General features: G+C 30.9%; 1 protein-coding gene across 1 annotated transcript in view; it reads right to left on the reverse strand.

Annotated features, from left to right (window-relative positions):
- Nucleotides 1-18,899, reverse strand: part of LOC143249282 (rho GTPase-activating protein 190-like) — a 119,902-nt gene that overhangs the window by 83,034 nt on the left and 17,969 nt on the right. Inside the window, 3 exon segments of the mRNA XM_076498845.1 lie at nucleotides 531-683; nucleotides 7,256-7,558; nucleotides 7,980-8,189. Coding sequence (XP_076354960.1) covers nucleotides 531-683; nucleotides 7,256-7,558; nucleotides 7,980-8,189 — 666 coding nt within the window.

Genomic DNA, 18,899 nt, shown 5'->3' on the forward strand with positions numbered 1-18,899 from the left:
CTTTGTAGTCAATACTAAGGTGGGTAGAGCAGTGCTACACACTTATTTCACATTTTTCATCCAGTAAAGTTTTATAATGGTTACAGGGTTGATCAAACTGACAGACCCATTTTCGTTATGACAGAGAAAGTAACAAATATAAAGTTTTTATGAAAAAATTTTGTTATTTATTTACAAGGATTTCAAGATTATGCAAATAAATTTGAAAATTTTCAGATAAAAGAAGTATTTTTTAATCTAGACAGAAAATAACTTAGTACTCAGAGCAGTAAACACCCTGACTCCTGTATTCAAAGGCAATTTTTTTCTCAAAATACTAAACTAAAAATTCTGAATTTTTATTTGCACATGATTCTTAATGATTATTTAATGTTAATTAATTTTCACGAAAATACCTGAAGCACATTAGAAGTTATAGTATCAAAGCTATAAAGGCAGTTGGAGGTCACAAACTAGGCTAATTTGGCCAAGCCTACAGCAAGAATTAATCACAAAAGCAGTTTACTTTTTTAATACTTTATAAGACATACCTATGTGCTTTTTGAGCTATTACTTTTTCAATAAGGTTATCCATACAGTTTGGAAAAGCTGGACAATGTTCTCTTATGGGTCCATGTACAAAACCTAAATGTCGAAGAAGCATTAGCATCCTTTCTTGGTCCAGCCTATCTAAAGCTTTATACCTTTAGGAAAAAATAAATAAATATACAAATAACATATTATATTTATAATTTGTTTCATATTATTTATTCCACATTTATTCAATAATACTACAAAAACAAAAAATAAAAAATTTGTGCATTTCTTTTTAAAGCAGTTAATGTGATGCAAATATTAACTAAATTTCTTGTAAGCCATATTTCACAGAAAAATTTAATTTGTGGTAATAAAACATGTTGCGAACATTGTTTAAGAAATTATATTGAATTTCTCACTTTTACATACAATTAATTTACTAACTTTGAATACACACATCTAGTATACATGCAAACATTAAATGGGCTATCCTAATTAAAATAAAGTTCTTTGGAAACATTAATTAAAAAAAACAAAAACCTTAACTACAATTCATTTAGAGTCCATCTTTCAAAACAAAATGGTTTTAAGTTCTATTTCCCAGTACTGTTTTAAATCAAGTAACTTTATTTGTAGCTGATTCAATATCTTGTACAAGATCAATGGTCATACATTCTTTTATTTATATTCAATTTTTTTACCATATTAGTAGTTAATGGAAAAGGGTGCAAGGTTTCAACCACTTAAAACAAATAAATATGGAAATAAAAATTATGCCCTCACAAAAACTTTTACAAAAAGTTGCAAAAGTAATTTTGTTTACTTCTTGGTTTACTTAATGTTACAATTTTGGGCATAAAAAGTGAATTTTGGAACAAAAACTTAGTTATCAACATTTAGTAGATTATGCTTTCTTATCTTAATATACGGCTCCATTGACAAGGCAAGGTATTACACTCTCAAATAATATTTTCTTCTATTTTTTGTTTTATAATGTTCAAAAGATGTTCAGGGTTAATTTGCTCCAGTTTGACAATATTACTTTTCAACTTACATTATGTATTTTCAACATAATTAGCAATAAGGCTTTAGAATAGTAACTTCTTTACTTTTATATCAGAGCCTCTTTTTCTTTTCCTGCAGCTTAAATTTATCATTCCACACCTCGAAACATTAACAAAAAAATTCTTAGTTTCACAAAAGCTTGGGCTGTTTGTCAGTTCATTGTTAGTCAATGTATTCATTCCTCTAATTTTGTTATTTCATTCTAACACTTAGCAGATGTAATCAGAAAATCGAATTTTAATACAAGTTTTAACCTCTTAATTTAAAAATGAAATATTCAAATAAATTAGCAATTGCTGATTGTCTGAGTAATGTGGCATTGTTTACTTTTTTTTTCATCCTCCCTCTATGATGTCCTGAGTTTTAAGTAAATTACTCATTGTAGCAAACTACTGCTAAGGCACAGTCTTATTTTTATAACCTCCAATCTTCTTCATTCACAAAAATATAAACCAAAAAGTCAAATCCACTTCCACACCCTCCTATCATAATTGCCTCTTTCACAAACCACCAATAAATCTGACAGTTGCTATTATATCATTTGTAGCCAACACACACATACACACACAAAATTTTAATTTAATGAATGACGTAATGCTGTTTTGTTCACTGTACAGATTTCAGTAATTTTGCATTCAGATTCAAAGTTGCTGACACATAGATCATATGGTACAGCTAAAGGAATTATTTTAAGACACTTGTGACTTTGTTAGAAAGCCAGTTAAATTATAATAATTATAGACCCCTTTTTGGCTTTGGGTGTGTGTTGTTATTTTGCATTCTTAAGAGTACATTTCAAAAAAGGAAAAATTATTTTAGTAACTAGTAACATCATTATAAGGAACTTACGTTATCGAAGGATAACCAACAGCATAAAAATGAGAGACCAGATACAAGTACTAAATTATTGTTTTACATAGACTTTTTGTTTACAATCACAAAAGTAGCTTAAATATAAAAATTATGAATTTATCAGGCTAGGTAATGAAAAAATTGTTCTCCCCAAGATACGCCCGTGAGTAGCTCATGCATTAATAATCATTCAAAACTGTAATTTAAGCTACATATTTACTGTGTGACTTACAGCTTACATCATGGTATCATAAAGAAGACACAGATCAAAGAGCAATAAAACAAAATTAGAGATATAAACTTGTGTGTTAAGCTGTTTAAGATAAACAACTGTAATTTTCTGTAATAATCTGTAGTCATTTTAAAAAAGGAAAACAGGTCATTTACACTTATTTGTATTTTTGATAGTGGCTACAAGATTGGTCAAATTGACAGTTTATAGTGTCAGGGTGAAAAAAAATACAGTAGATAGTTTACAATGTTTTACTGAAAAAACTAGTCATAATAACTTAGGAGGTTCTAGAGGCAATGCAAATGAAATATGAAACATATGAAAATAAGTATTTCTAATCTTAACAAGAAAACTATAATGCACACAGAACAGTCAACACTGCTTCATATATTCAGATAAATCGTTAGTAAAAATACTTCATTAATAAAATTTACTTCAGGTAGGAAACTTACAGCATTTAAGAAAAACCTGCCAAATTTTGTTAAAATATGCTTACTATATTAAATGTTAAGGTAATGATACTTTCATAGTTACCTAGTGGTTGAAAGATCAATGCGAACAAGCTCCTATATAGAGAATTAACACCCTATTTAATCTCCAGCAACATATGAAATTAACATATACCTTTTTGTTTCACTCACAAAAGTATTTTATATACATATATATATAGACACACACAGAGAATTAACACCCTATTTAATATCTAGCTATTTAAGGCAGGAAATATTTGAAATTAGCTATTACCCTTGTTTCATTTACAGAAAAGAATTGTTTTTATTACATTACACAGCTTTATGTGGAATACATGGACAGCTTCTACAGCTGACTTAAGTGTTCTCAAAATCTTACCTTTCACAAGGGATCATATTTTCTTACCATAACTGGTGTATGGTTTGGACTTCATAGTATTGGAAAAGAAAGTAATGTAGATGAACACAGAATACCAGGACATCTCTATTTTGGAAGTTCTAAATCTCCAGTCTTTATACATTTTTAAGATTACTGTTTATGAGCATTTATGCACTGGAAGACAATGTTACACTCTTTCCAAAAGCTATCAACTCTAGTGGCCTAAAACAACCTCTAAATAAAGTTAAATAGTGTCAAAATGTAGTTCTGCTACATTCTGTTCAACTGTGATTTATATTGGCTACAACTGTCATGTTCACTGATAAGTTGCATAATTAAAAACATTTTAATAACATATTATGATTTACAGCTACAACATTCTCATTTAGACCTTATTTTTTAAAATTCTCTTTCAATAGTTCTATAGCTAATTCCAACTCCATACATAGTGTGCATTGCCAAAGATGTTTGAAATTAATTTTACACTTTCATGTTTTGCACACCATAATTCCCATTGAATGTTTTTTTAATGATTGTTTTATAACATCTGAAATCTCCTCATGCATCTAACAGTTTTAACACTATTTCTGAGCTTTCCACCACTAAGCTTTCTCATTTTGAGTCACATGTAGGTAAGCGTGTTGATTGCTTTGATGAGTCAAAGTGATTTTCATATTAAGATTAAAAATATCTTTCTTAACTCTCTCAACGTGGGCTTCGTCAATTTAACTTACCTCTTTTTACTCTTTTAAAGTCTTTACAGATGTAATACTTACAGCTTTCATTAATAGTGTATCTTTATAAAATTTGGCAGTTTTTCAGGTAACATGAAGTCTTTCACAAATGAACAAAAAATCACATTTGTAGTGAAGTATTTTTAATGAACTAAAAAACACTGTCCATGAATATATTGAGTATCTGTTTTGAACAAGTTTCTGTGCAAAGTAATTTTCAAATTAAAATTAAAAGTACTTCTCATCTCAAATATCTAAAATTTCCTTCATGTAATTCGTGAAACCTCCTAAACAGATTTCAAAAGAATTTTTTCAATAATACTTTGTATCGTATCTGTTTTATTCTCTACCCTGTCTCAAAACAGGATCAGTCAATTTGATTGAACTTGTAACCATCAAAAAGAAAAATAGAAATATAATTTTAAATTACAATTCTTTATCCTAAATATCTTAAAGTTCCTAACACAATACATCTATTTATACTTCAAACATATAGTTGAAGTGCCTTATTGAATTACATAATGCACAAGTGTAGTCTTGTGAAGAACTGTCATTATTATTACTATTTTTATTATCAACAGCTACAACCTAATGTCTTTTTATAAAAATAAAAAAGAACTGGAAAAAAAACTCAATTATCCTAATTACATTTGATTCTCTTGAAAGGTTGCTGTAAGCTTAAAAAACTCAAGGAAAACAAAGCACTTCAATTTTATTATCTTTGGTGTCCTCAGATGCTTTATCCTGACAGGAGTATCTTTTGTGTTGCCATTGGCAAAAAGAAACATCCTGTGACTAAAAAAATCTAGTGTGACAAAAAATTTTTGTCATACATGCCATTAATGATGAGTGATGAGAAATGACTAGAGGCGCCCCCAATGTGTTGAAGAAACAAGAAACGTCTATAAAACTACCACTGATTGTAATTTATATTTTCTTTATATATGTATTTTTATGATTTCAGGGATATGAAAACTAACAAATTAAATTTAAAAAACAAATTATTACTCAGCTGTGCTAATGATTTCTTTTTTCATTTCTTATGCTACATATTTGATTCTGCCCATGGTACACAAACAGTAATCAGAGAAAACCTGACTTTCATCAAACCAGCATACGGTCTGTATCAAAGTGGAAATCCCAAGTTTCGTTTCACGTGTCTCAACTGAGATCATGACAACTCCTAGATCAGATAAAAAGACGTCTAAACAGTTAGACATATCAAGTTTGTTTCAAAAGAAGGTTGAAGCAACAACATCAACTAATGTTGGGAAATCCACTTCCAAAAGAAAAGACAGCTTTGAAGAAACTGAAGCCTGCAACAGTGATCAGACTGTCGGTGTGAAAAAAAAAATCTGAAGAAACTCATCCAGCACTTCTCTCCTTTCGTCAATGAGGATGAGGCACTGACTGAATGACTGCTACTAAGGAACATAATGGAACAGGATGCTCATAAAGACAGAAACATGAAGAACTTCTACAAGGAATACATCCACCAGACCAGTCAAACTTTTCCAAATCTGTCTCAGCTTGCAGCAATTGAATTAATAATTCCAGTTACATCTGTTGACTGTGAGCAGGGAATTATCAAGTACAACAGCATCAAAACAGATGCCAGGAGCACTCTGTCTGTGGCCAAGACAGAAATGTTATTGAACTTATCCATGCAGTCTAAACCTTTAGATCATTTTAACTTCGACTCTGTATTCAGAAACTGGGTCACTCACAAAGACAGGCGTGGGTACCATTCCCTGTTTAAGAAATGTGTTTCAGAACCTCAGGTGTCAACTTATACCACATCTTCTGTTGAGAATTATTTGGCTGAAGAGCTGCCATTGGATTTATCTACTTACTAGTCGTGCTACCGTATTCTAGTTTTAAGTCTTTTTTTTTTGTTTCTGTGTTATTTTGAGAAATATATCTCTTTATTTTCACATAATTACAACTATTTTTTTTTACTGGATGGAATTGATGCATATTAAAAAGTCATGCACCACACAATTTGTGGCGACCTGAAATTGTGGCTAAACAACTATCACTGTGGCTAAAAGAAAATTACTTTGTTTAGCCACAGTGGCTAAGAAAGTTATTTTTCTAGTGGAAGCCCAGAGTATGGTCACAAAAGCACACAATATCATGAAATTAATTAATGGTACCAACCTGCAAAACAAACTGACATGGAGAATATAAGATAATCTAGTAGAAAATTGTTTTCTTCGGTACGCTTTTGCTCAATTGATTTTAAGTATGGGAAAGTGACACTGCTTGCACATTAACATAAATTTAAACACACTATTTTTAAAGCTTTACATACATAAGTAACTGAAAACACTTTAAATTTGAGGTATCATTTTTCATTATGTTTATTTCTAAGTTTGTTTCAAGGATAGAAATAAAACAGACTGGATACACTAGCAATACTCACAATGAATACTTATTTTTTTCTGTGACAATCAAATCTTAAAATAATACTAACATTCAAAGATTCATTAAATCCTTTTCTTTTTCTTTTAAACCTCTATCAATTAGTTTTTTATTTTGTAAGATAGTGATAATGCCGTATAATATAAATATTATAATAGTAGTTGATAGTGGCAAGGTTAATATACAGAATGATCTCAAAGTTAGCCATGAGGAGTGTGTGCGTTTTCTAAAAGCAAAGCCACATCAGGCTATCTGCCAAGTCCACCGATGGGAATCAAACCCCCTGATTTTAGCATTGGCCACGAGAAGCATACTAATTATCTTAATTTTTATATTTTAGATTCACATTGAAGTAAATGTGAACAGAATGAGCTTTGTGTATTTTATTACAAAAAAAATATTATTCACACAAAACAGGTTTAAATGTGAGGCAAATTTCAAACACCCTGTATTATGAAGTTTCAATGGCATTCTTATATAGTTAAAATAAGCATAAGCAAACTAAGTTTAAAAAGTTAGAATTTCTATAAAAGTTACTTAATATATTAAGTATTATACATGCTAAGATATATATTAATCTTACCTGGAGTCTTCCTTTAAAGTTTCTGTGATCTTACTGATGTCTTCTTGGGTAATTACACTACCTGGTCCTATACTTGTAAAATGGTAAAAAATTTCTGCATTTTCTAATAAAAGTTCTTGGAAATTTTGTTTTGCTCGTTCTGTAATCTCCTTTTGGTGTTCATCATAAATATCTTGTAGATCAGACTCTGAAAGGGCTTCAAAACACTCTCTTCCCATGAACAAAACCCGTACTTCAGAAAGTGTTTTACCAGGAGTCACATACCCAGTTTCTTCTAGTAACTGTTTAAACTGCTTCCGCATTCTAAAGCATAAGAGACAGACAAAAACATTTTATTCCTTCTAAGTAACCAAGAATTATTTTTTATAAAAGGAGCTACAATTCAATAGCTATCAAACATATGTGGGTTTTAAAAACCAAACTAAAACTATAAAAATTTATTACAACCAGTAGTTTTTCTTCTTCTTAAAAATAATGGCATGATAGTCATTAACATTTTACACATGATAAATACATAAAGCATTGCAGCTTAAAATATTTCAATTTAATATTATAAATATGTATATTTCATAAATACTTATGCCTCAATGAAATATCTGTCACAAAAACTTTTAAAAAACAAATGTCAAAGTGTTTGATTACAAAAGAATACTAAAAAAAAGATGAATTTAAGCTTCAAAAAATTATGCTCAAAATAATCAAGATCCTTAAAATAAAGACTCACTCTTTCCTCTTTTCATCAGCCTCCAGTGATGCTTTGTGTTCCTGAAAGCAAGTTTCTGCCTCAGAAGTGTCTAAGATATCCTGTGGAATACGAGTTTCTGTACTATCCACTAAGTCACTTTCCTGCCAGGAGTGTTCATCAGGACTCTCAAGAAAATACTGACTAAAATCTGGATGTTGCTGAATCTTGACCCTCACATTTCTCCAGTCACTGATATGGTAAAAAACAAACAAAAATTGAGGCATATTATAATAATATAAAGAACTGCCATACAATAAATCACTTTTTCATTGAAAATTCAAACAGTAAATAAAATATGTATTATTTTAACAATTTTTCTTTAACACAAAAAGTATATTGTATTATCTACAGCAAAATGGAACAGTGCATAAAGGAAAGTATTCCTTAAAGATTCTTTACAAAAAACTTTCTTATTACACAACACAGCTGACTACTTTAACAGTATACTTTAGAAATTTTAAAATGCTAATATCTGCTTCATTTTTTCTATGTGTCATAGTATTTTCTAATACTTTGTTAGCTAACTGCTAAAAATGTTTTACTGTATACACACAGAGAAAATTTAACTCTCTTGTATATAATATTCCAAAATTTAATACAATACAAAATTTTATTCTCTATAAAACATACAGGTTAAAAAAAAAAGTTACATTTAATCGCTACACTGCTCAGTTTTATGTACAACAGCATACAGAAATTATCCTGATATTACTGACAGACTACCTGACAATAAATTACAGGTTTGTTTAAAACTCCACTAAATTCATATCACATATTTTTTTTTATATATTTATTCTGTAGTAAATATATGAAATATATACCTAAATTTGCAAACAGTAGTATAAACAAACTTATAATAAAGACAATAAGAAATAATTTCTATCTTTTTCATGGGAAATTATTAGAATTACTAATTTGGGCTGTATCTTGTATATGTGCATTCATGCAGATTTATCACTTTCCCTATACAAGATCTGCCACTGTGTTATTCTTGCAGAACCTTAAGATCCTGGCAACAGCATGAATGGGAGCTATACTTACAGTTCAGGTTGGGCTTGTATAGTAATACCTTAACTTTGTGGTATTTATATAGAAACACCATTATGAGGATGGAATGCCAACTTCAAGGATGGTTTTACTGTCTACCCCCATTGTTGTATGTATTCCAATTGTTTCTAACTTAATTTTTATTCATTTATTTATTTTTAGCAGCCACTTTCCTACATCTGGCTGCAGAAAGAACAAGGTGGTAAAGATATGGGACAGTGTGGGCTGGAAAACCCACATCTACTCTCCTTTTTTCCTTTTTCCTCTCTTTTCTATTCTGCAAAGTCTGCAAAATTGAGGTTAAAATGGATCTATCATGTATACCCAACACAATTTGGGTCTTACTTCCACCAGTACTTCAAAACACATGGCACACTATGTAACTACCCACCTTATGGTGAATGCCTGGGTGGCATACATTTGTTTTGTACCTGCAATGTCTCGTTTTTTTTATGTTTTATGTAAAATTACAATTAACTATACACGTATTGCACATTAACTTATAATATTTGATCAAATACATACATACATTGTAAATTACTGTAAACAATGGATCTAAATGTTTACACCTTGTGTACCATCATTCAAATTACCATACAGTTTCATTCTTGTCACAAAGCAAATGCATTCATTTAATAAACTAGTACAGTGTTCCCCAACCCATGAGAAATATCTAAATCATTATAGGTTTAATACTACACACAACAAATCAATGACAGTTGAGTACATTAAAAATAAAACTATTTATGTCAATTAAAATTTTAATATTTTAATTATCAACCTTAAATTTCCATACAAAGCATTAGGTATATTTTGTTTTAATATTTGTCTTTCCAAACAAGAGAGGTATTAGAAATATCTCTTGACTGTTTTGGTTTCAAAATATTAAGTTTAGTTTTGGTATCATTTATTTTGTGGGGAAAAAAAATTCCTTTAGTTTCAATATTTTCAATTTTTATGTTGGTCAGAAGGTTCCAATTTTTATATATATAGTTATTTTCAATTACACTTCTCTTCTTTACTTTCACCACTAAATGATTTGGATGAAACTTGGCATACTTGGATGATGACCCAACAAACGACCCAACTTTTTGGAATAGTTTTGAAGGGCCAATTTTTCACAAATATCCAAATAATCACTATCTGTTAACACAGGGACCACCTATTCATGCAATTTGTTGTTTAACTCAGTCAAAATTAATCAGATTGTGATTAATCTCAGTGGACTTGTATAGGAAATTATTCCTCACTGTCATGCTAAATATATTCTGTGTCTATCAATAACAAACATATTTTAATGTTTCTGAGGCCGAATGTTGTCGATGACACATGGTTGAGGTATGATCTCCGAGTGCTACTCTTGTTTAGATATTTTTTTCAGTTTATTTCATTTGGCATAACTCCATAAGCATTTTGGTATTAATTCATAATTCCCTATCTTGGATAAATCTTCTTCAGTGGACTTGTATGAAACAGCTCAAATTAATTCAATTCTCCTGAATATATCATATCCTGATCTATACACTATAAGTGTATCTAGATTCACCTGATGTCTTGTGATAAATAAAATTCTAACTCTTAAATACAACTTAAAATAAAACATTTTTTGTGACAAAAAATGTCTAAGAACCTATAAATAAATTCCATAACTGTTTGTTCCTAAGTCATTTAAAATTCTCACTAGACTACACTTGTTTTGTAGCAACTACATCTAACTATCCAATAAAGCCAAAAAAAAACTTTTCACATCAATTTATTGACTCTACATCAACATGAGTAGATTATATACTTTGCTCTGTTCAACAGTACTAAAATTTTATTTTCAAAGCTGAGCCACGCAAGTAGTTGTTAAAACCAGATGTGATATTACAAAAAGGTGGAAACAAGAATATATTAATACATCATGAAAGAGAAGAAAATCATGTGAGAAATAAAACATTCTCAACTGATGATAGTTTCTTAACAAATGTATATGTCTATGCTTCTGAGTTAGCAGAAAATTTAGAAAAAAACATTATGAATTTACTGATTGCAGGCAAGATTCCTCTGAAGCAAGTAGAATGTAATTTTTTCACTCTTCTCTTTGATTTACACTAAATAATTCTTACAAAATGAAAAATGTCAATTATAAACACATGTGAATTGAAAAATTGTTCAATTGATAGAATTATTTTTCTTGAATTTGAAATTAAATATGGAGGTATGTATTGAACACCTGAAAGGTGCTCTTCCATTTGGACAGGATTAAACTCATAGAATGCATACATATGTTTAAAAACATCTAAGTAATGTAGTTACCAAAATGCACCGGTTTTTCTATATATATATTCAAAATTGTTAACCTGATTTTTATCAATAATTACTATAAGAATATGCCATGAATTATTTTCATGAACTTTGTAAATTTTGATTAGCTCACAATTTACATATATTTGACTGCCTCAACTGCACTTGTTTGCCTCTTCATTGGTCAAGCTTGATTTTACAAAATTTATTTGTTTCAGTTATTTGTGAAATGTGACCATAGGGTTATGTACTATGGGGTGAGGGTGGCGGTACTTACCCTGTCATTTTTAATGAGCAATATGATTGTTCTAAAATAAATTTTAAAGAATTTATACAAATCAAAAATTTTGAAAATTTTCTCTCATCTCTAAACACTTTTTGTTATTAAAGAGAGTAAGATATTATTATTACTTTCAAACTACACTATTTAAAGATATGTTTCCAATTCTAAGGTGACTATCTAAAAACATTATTGTTAAGGTCAGCTGTACACATACACACATTTTTATATATATGCAAACACACACAAAGCATTAATATTCTATGTTATTCACACACACTTTTCCAGTATGAATGTTAATTGATTTATATTCACTTAAAAATCATTAATTATACAGCTCAGCTTTCCACATCATATCTTCTTACAAATAATCCATAACCATCACCTGAAATTAAACCAATTAAACACAAATTCCCCTCACCTTACTTTCCATATAATGATACAGACAATAAAAACCTTATAGCTTGAAACAGTCCCTAAACAACTTTTAAAAAGTTATGTTGTGTGTATGTACATATATTAATAAATGCTTTCTTTGGCAATAAAAATATTTTCAATGGGAAAGCATAATTGTGGATTTAATTATCCATTAATTAAGTTCCACAGAATTTTATTCTTTTAAAATTGGCCTTATTTTATCAAGAAAATTAAGTTCATCACAATTATTTTCACAGTGAGTTACAAAAAGACTACTACTTACTGTGAGTTTAAATCGCAGGTGTAACAACTCAAAAAATATTTTTGGAAATAGGATTTTTCCTTTACTCATCACACAATAACCTAATATTCAATGTTACTGCAAGTATGAATTAAAATTTTCATTTCAAATTATTTTACTGACAAACTGAATTAGAATATCTTGCTTATAAAATCTTTGGTTCAATTACTTGACAAGTAAGAAGTGGAAGAAATATGAACTTATCCACATTATATAAAGTACATAAAAACATTTAATTTGTAAAAAACCAAAAAAATACAGAGAAAGATGTTTATAGAGTCATTGGATATAGTGTCTCAATGCTTATAATATCCCAAACCCAGGGAAGCAGATTTTCTACATACAAGTTACCACTGATATAGTGTTCCACCCGACAGTTATAGCATCCAACATGTAAATTAAAATTACTGTATAAATACATTTATAGTAAGTACGTGACAACTGAGTAAAGGTTGTGTAAAAACATATTTCAGATTACTGCACTCTAACCATAAAAGAAAGTGAAAGTGTTTAACACTGTCACAAAAGGTGGAAATAATTGCTCCATGCAAGCAGTCAGGAGTTACACAAGGCAGCAAATTGCTGAGCAGTTTGGAATGAGCAGGCAGATGATCAACTTGTCAGCAAATGTGATCTTTAAAGTTAGTTTCATAGTGGACAAATAAAGGCTAATGAGAAACATGATCATTCCAGCAAATTTTAAGAGCTTAAAGAAGTTCTTTTCTATATTTCAAAGAAAAGTGGGCAGGAAGAGTTATTATGAGTGGGGTTCCATTTCCTCAAAATACAGCAGATCAAGCCTAAACTGTGAGTCATAGGTATTTAGTCAAACAACCAGCAATTCTTAACTCTTATAAGAACAAGGATATTTTCAATGCTGTTGAAGCCATACTTTTCTTCAAACTTCTTAACTCTCATGATAATGTTTAACATAGTTCAAAGATGGAAGGAGGAAAGCTGCCTTAAGATCAAATCACAATCCTTTGTCCAAACATGGCAGGATCTTAAAAAATGCCCTTGTTTCTAGTAGGAAAAGCATCCATTTCACCTCCCTAGAGATATCATAAAGCTCCTTATCTCTTACGCTAGTTCTACAAATGAATGGATGATGGGAAATACAAGTCATGGCTTCAAAAAGGGGAAAAATAACTTGCTAAAAGGGAAAAGAGAAGATGCTTAAATACATACAACTCTATGGCTTACCATGCAAATATTTCCCCATAAAACAAAGCTTAAGTTTCTTCCTCTAAACATAACATTTATTACGTAGTCATCCAGAACCTCAAAGTTCACTAAAGTTTCATACTACTTCAGCACATCGTACATAAGATTGCTACAAATCGCAACCTTTCATTTCAAAAACTAAAAAAAAGACAGATCTTCTGACAACAATTATTATCACTGCTGAAGTACAGAAGCTAGTGCAAACAAAGACCATCATAAATTGTTTCAGAAAATGAGGCTTCCACTTGCAGGCTATAGCTGATGATCAAAATGATGCAACTGATGTCACTACTGATCCATTAAACAGTGTTACAATCCCTAAGCAATTAAGCATAATTCTTCAAACAACTGATGAAGACAAAGAGGTGCAGACTCACAGAGAACTCACTGGCAATGAGTTTATAAAAGAATAAAAAAAGGGTGCAAAAATCCCAAAAATGGACTTAAAAGCACAAAATGATGAAGACAACAAGTCATCTTTAATGAAGTCACTGATTTTTAGCATTGGAAGAAATTGATTTATCTAAAGGTTGCCTTAATCTAGGAACTGAAGGAACAACTATGAAAGGAGAAGGAGGCAAAGAGAGTGTAGTTTTCTCAGCCATTTTAATCTGTGTAAAGGCTACAACATTCTTTCGAATCAAGATTTCAAAGTGGGTTGTATTTTTAGTCTGATCAAAGTTTCATTTCACTTTAAATCTAAATACATCTTAGTTACCAAGCTTAACAAATGATAGTATAATTCTATGATATCAATATAGTTATTCACACCTTTTGATTATTGAACTGTATAGACAAAACCCAGAAAAAATTTGTTTGATATTCTCCATGTGTAACAATTAAAAAGGCTGAGCAACCTATGCCCAGCAGCAACAAAGTCCAAAGGTCATACAGACAAAATTATCTGCACACAATGAAGCCAGGAGGTAGACAAATTGACTTGGATACCCTGCTCTCTTCAAGGAATTATGGATATCCCACTGTGAAAGGTCAGTCAGATTTCATCATTGATGTTGCAAAATGTGTATTTCTTAGCTCTTAATGAAGTATACTTGCATTAATAACACTATGTAACACAAATTTTGTTCTTGGATAGTACATGTAAAAGTACAGAAAATGGCCATTATTCCCTTCAAACTTTGCTTTTGTGACCTGGATAATGAAATTTTGAAATTAATCTATTTTCTATGTAAAAACAGGCAAATTTGCACATTTTCATTCACACAAGGTCTAAATAAAACACATGAATCAAGATTTACATGTATTTATACTAAAATTATACAAAAATGTTTAGAAGTGAGTAGTTTTTCGAGATTTGAGACTGTAACATAAATCACTTTCACATATCAGCCCCCAAATATAGTCTCCCATCATGTTTTCATTATAGGCTCCTTGGTAGCCTATAAGTTCAAAGTCCAGTATATCTTGGTGGAAGTGCTTGCCTTGCTCCTCTGAATATGCTCCCATGTTCTCCTTGAATTTATCAAGATGAGCATCAAGGATATGGACTTTCAGGGACATCAAGCAGCCCCTTTTGCCATAGTTCTTCACCAGAGCCTCAATCAGTTCCATATAATTTTCAGCCTAGTGATTGCCCAAGAAGCCCCAAACCACTGCAACAAAACTGCTCCAAGCTTTTTTTTTCCTTTCTACCGAGCTTCTTGGAGAATTTTGTGCACTCCAGGAACTTCTTTATTTGTGGTCCAATAAAGACACTGGCTTTGATCTTTGCCTCAGACAGCTTAGGGAAGTCTTATCACGAATGCCACCATTTTGAAGTCTCTGATAACCTCCCAGCCATACTTATCATACTTCAAGGCTTCTATCAAGGTCTTGACACAATTGTATTCCTCTTTGAGGTGCACTGAATGAGCCAGGGGAAGAGATTGATACTTATTCCCATTATGGAGCAGCACAGCTTTCAGGCTTCTACAACATTCTAGAAGGTTCTTGAAAATTCTTGTAAGTTCGAAAAAAATTCTCTATCAGCTACTCATCACTGAATCGACCTGGAATTTTCTGGAAAATGGGTAAATTTGAAAATTTCATTACCCAGGTCACATAAGCAAAGTTTGAAGAAAAAATAGGTCTTTTACATTTACTTTAGGCATAAGCAATTGGGAAATAACACTTTCAGTCCAGGAACAAGAAAAAGTAAAAATTTTGTTACATAGTGTAATTTTAACAGTGCTATGGATGTGGAATTCATGTTCCCTGATGCCAAAAAGAACAAGATTTGTCCAAGGGACAAAAAATTATCATTTTTGTTTGCTTGTTGGACAAACAGGTTTCCCCCCCTCACAACATTAGTTCTACTGCATGTTTCCAAAAATTTATACTTTACTTTAGTGCAAAGCTACACAATGGGCTCTTTTCACATTGTCCACCTTAGATAAATGCTGTAAGTCTGTAAACATATACCTGGGTAGAAAATTTTGAGTTGCAGATATCTAACACACACACAAACACTGAATTGAAATATGTTTGCCTATAAACATGAAACCAAAAACCACAAAGTACAAATCAAAAGTGTCATGACAAAGTCAAAAATTAGATTTCAGGCTACTTTCAAAGAACAACAGAAGGTACATCACAGGCAAAATATCAAAATTTTATTAAATTACATATTTAGCACAACAGAAACTGGGTGGAAATGTATGATTTCAGTAAACAATTAATATTGTCTTCCTTTTGCTTTAATAACTGCAGTCTTTCAGGCATTGTTGCAACATATTTCATCAAAGTGTCCTTTGGAATTTTACTTCAAATGTCTCTAATACACTCCCACTAAGTTCTTTGAAAGTAATTTTTGATTTGTCATGCTTTTGATCTATCAAATCGTAAATATTGCTCAACTGGATTGAGACTGGAATTCTGTGGGGGACATTACATCATTTGAATGACTACAGCAGTTTATTTTTGAGCTAAATAATTTCTGCATAGGTTGAATGAGTGTTTGGGGTCATTATCCTCTTAGTTGTAGAATCCTTTATCAATAACATGCAAAACACAATGTATAACATTACATCAGTAACCGATGGTACTTGCACTGCTCAATTATTTCATCTATTTTGTAAATATCTCCTTTTGCCTCAGCAGAAAAACATTACAATGCCTCCCCCCATACTTCAAGGTAGGTGCAATACATTGAGGTATCTTTTTTCTTTCTTCCAGACATAAAACCAATGCTTTGAACCAAATATTTCAAACTTGGACTCATCAATCTATCCCATCCTTTTCCAATTATCAATAGTGTAATTTTGCACTTTTTTAGCAAATTTCAGTCTCTTGGCAATATTTTGATTTCAGAGTAAAGGTTTTCTAATTGCTACATGACCAAATATTCCATTCTCATTGTCTTCTTGATATTATAGATCTGAACACTTTTCCATCACTTTGTACATAGTTGTCTCATACTTGAGATAAGATGCAGTTTTCTGTACCAAATACTACATGAATGAAGATACTTAACATCAGTATCACTGAGTTTAGGTGTTCTGCCTCTTCTTTTCTTATTTTCAAATTTATTTGCCAGTATTTCAAGTCTGCAGAGACATGTTGGAAAATCCAAAAAGCATCATGTAAAAGTATTTGTGCAAACTCTGCTCTACTGACAATTCTTTACATTTTTTGGGATATGGCATGACATCAAAACTTGATATATAGTGTTAAACAGTTTTATCAAGGTTTATTTGTGGAATGTTTTAAGTTGATTTCTTCTAACATATACCTGTACCATATGTTAGCTTCTTTCCATATAATTAAGACACTACATGGGATTCCCTAGTTATTTCAGACCATAAATTTGATCAGTATGTTCATTCAAGCAGAATCCTAATGACAAGTACAAGTACTATATACTTGGTACAAGTATATAGAAATTCTAAAAAATAAGTATTCTCACCCTGGCTCATTAACTTATCAACATGGATCAGTGAAGCATTACCATTGTGCTGAAACTTACATTCTGTAATAGCACAGAAGAAAAAGCCTCATGAAATGAAAAGGAGGACAAAATATTCTCTTGTCCTAGCACTTTTGCACACCACTGTACAGAAACATGTATATCTTTAATTCACAAACACTCAAATACAGAGATGCCAACTATTTCAAATGACTGGACATAATGATTGTAGACAGAGCCCTTTCACAGTTTTAGTCCTTTTAGATTTGCCAGAAACAAGACAATCTGGTGAACGATGCCTCTTTTTTTCCAGCTTGTGAACGATCGCATTGGTGTTTCTATGTCACTTCGAAAATGAGAAATACCCATCTAAGCAAGCACTGATTGGCTGACAAGCACTGATGACATAACAATGGATTCCACCACATATCCAGTATGGAGAAGAATTGCACTCAAACTATTGGTAGACGTCGGAGATACAAATATTTTTTACTATTTCAAGCACAAACATGATTATCACAAGTAGCCATTTGAACTATGTCTTTTATTTATTATCAAAATTTATTTATATCTTTGTATCTCACCAGAAATTTTCTTTTCACCCCTTTCAAGTCCTGGGGGAACAATTTATTACTATTGTATAGGCCTATATAATTTATAATTTGGGAGTTGCAATATTTGTCTGTATGAGCGTATAGTCGTAATGTATACACCAAAATCGTAATGATTACGCTCAACTCGTAATGGTTGTCATCTCTGCAAATATACACACATTATTAAACGTACTTTAATTAACTTAAAAATATCATACATACACAATGTAAAATTCTAATGACTAAATTTTAAAAACTGTGAAATACATACTGTATGGAGAACTGAGATGCATAATAAGTTATACACTATTCCTAACAAAAATAAACTGCCAATAGCAGTGTATTGAGTGCTATCTATTACCAAAAACTTAGAAGTAATATTCTACTTTTTTGCAGGTGTTTTAAAAAGCAAGTACTTTTTTTTTGCATTTTCTACCTTGGTAAACTGGACAAGACAATTTTGTTGAGAACTTCACACTCCTCCTGAAAGCTAATCATACTTTTGTTCTCAAATATATTAAATATGGAAAGGTCTTATGAACACAAACTCCAGTGTTTGAAGTAAGTGGTTTTCAGTTCTCTGACACAATAAGAATAATTGCTTGATGATTCAAATGTTCAACAATGTTGACCATGGGATAACTACAACATGACCTATCTCATAGCAGTCTAAACATCTGGCCATTACTGACACTTTCAGAGTACCATAAAAATTATAAATACTATGTTTACACACATCTTGTTATAATTTATGCAAAGACATGTTTATCAAGACTACACATATTGTCTTCAAATGAGAGTGACTATTACAATGTTTTGCAAATCTGTAATGTTTTTTTGACAAATA

The sequence above is a fragment of the Tachypleus tridentatus genome, chromosome 4, assembly GCF_004210375.1.
Source record: "Tachypleus tridentatus isolate NWPU-2018 chromosome 4, ASM421037v1, whole genome shotgun sequence".
In the NCBI taxonomy this organism is placed as follows: domain Eukaryota; kingdom Metazoa; phylum Arthropoda; class Merostomata; order Xiphosura; family Limulidae; genus Tachypleus; species Tachypleus tridentatus.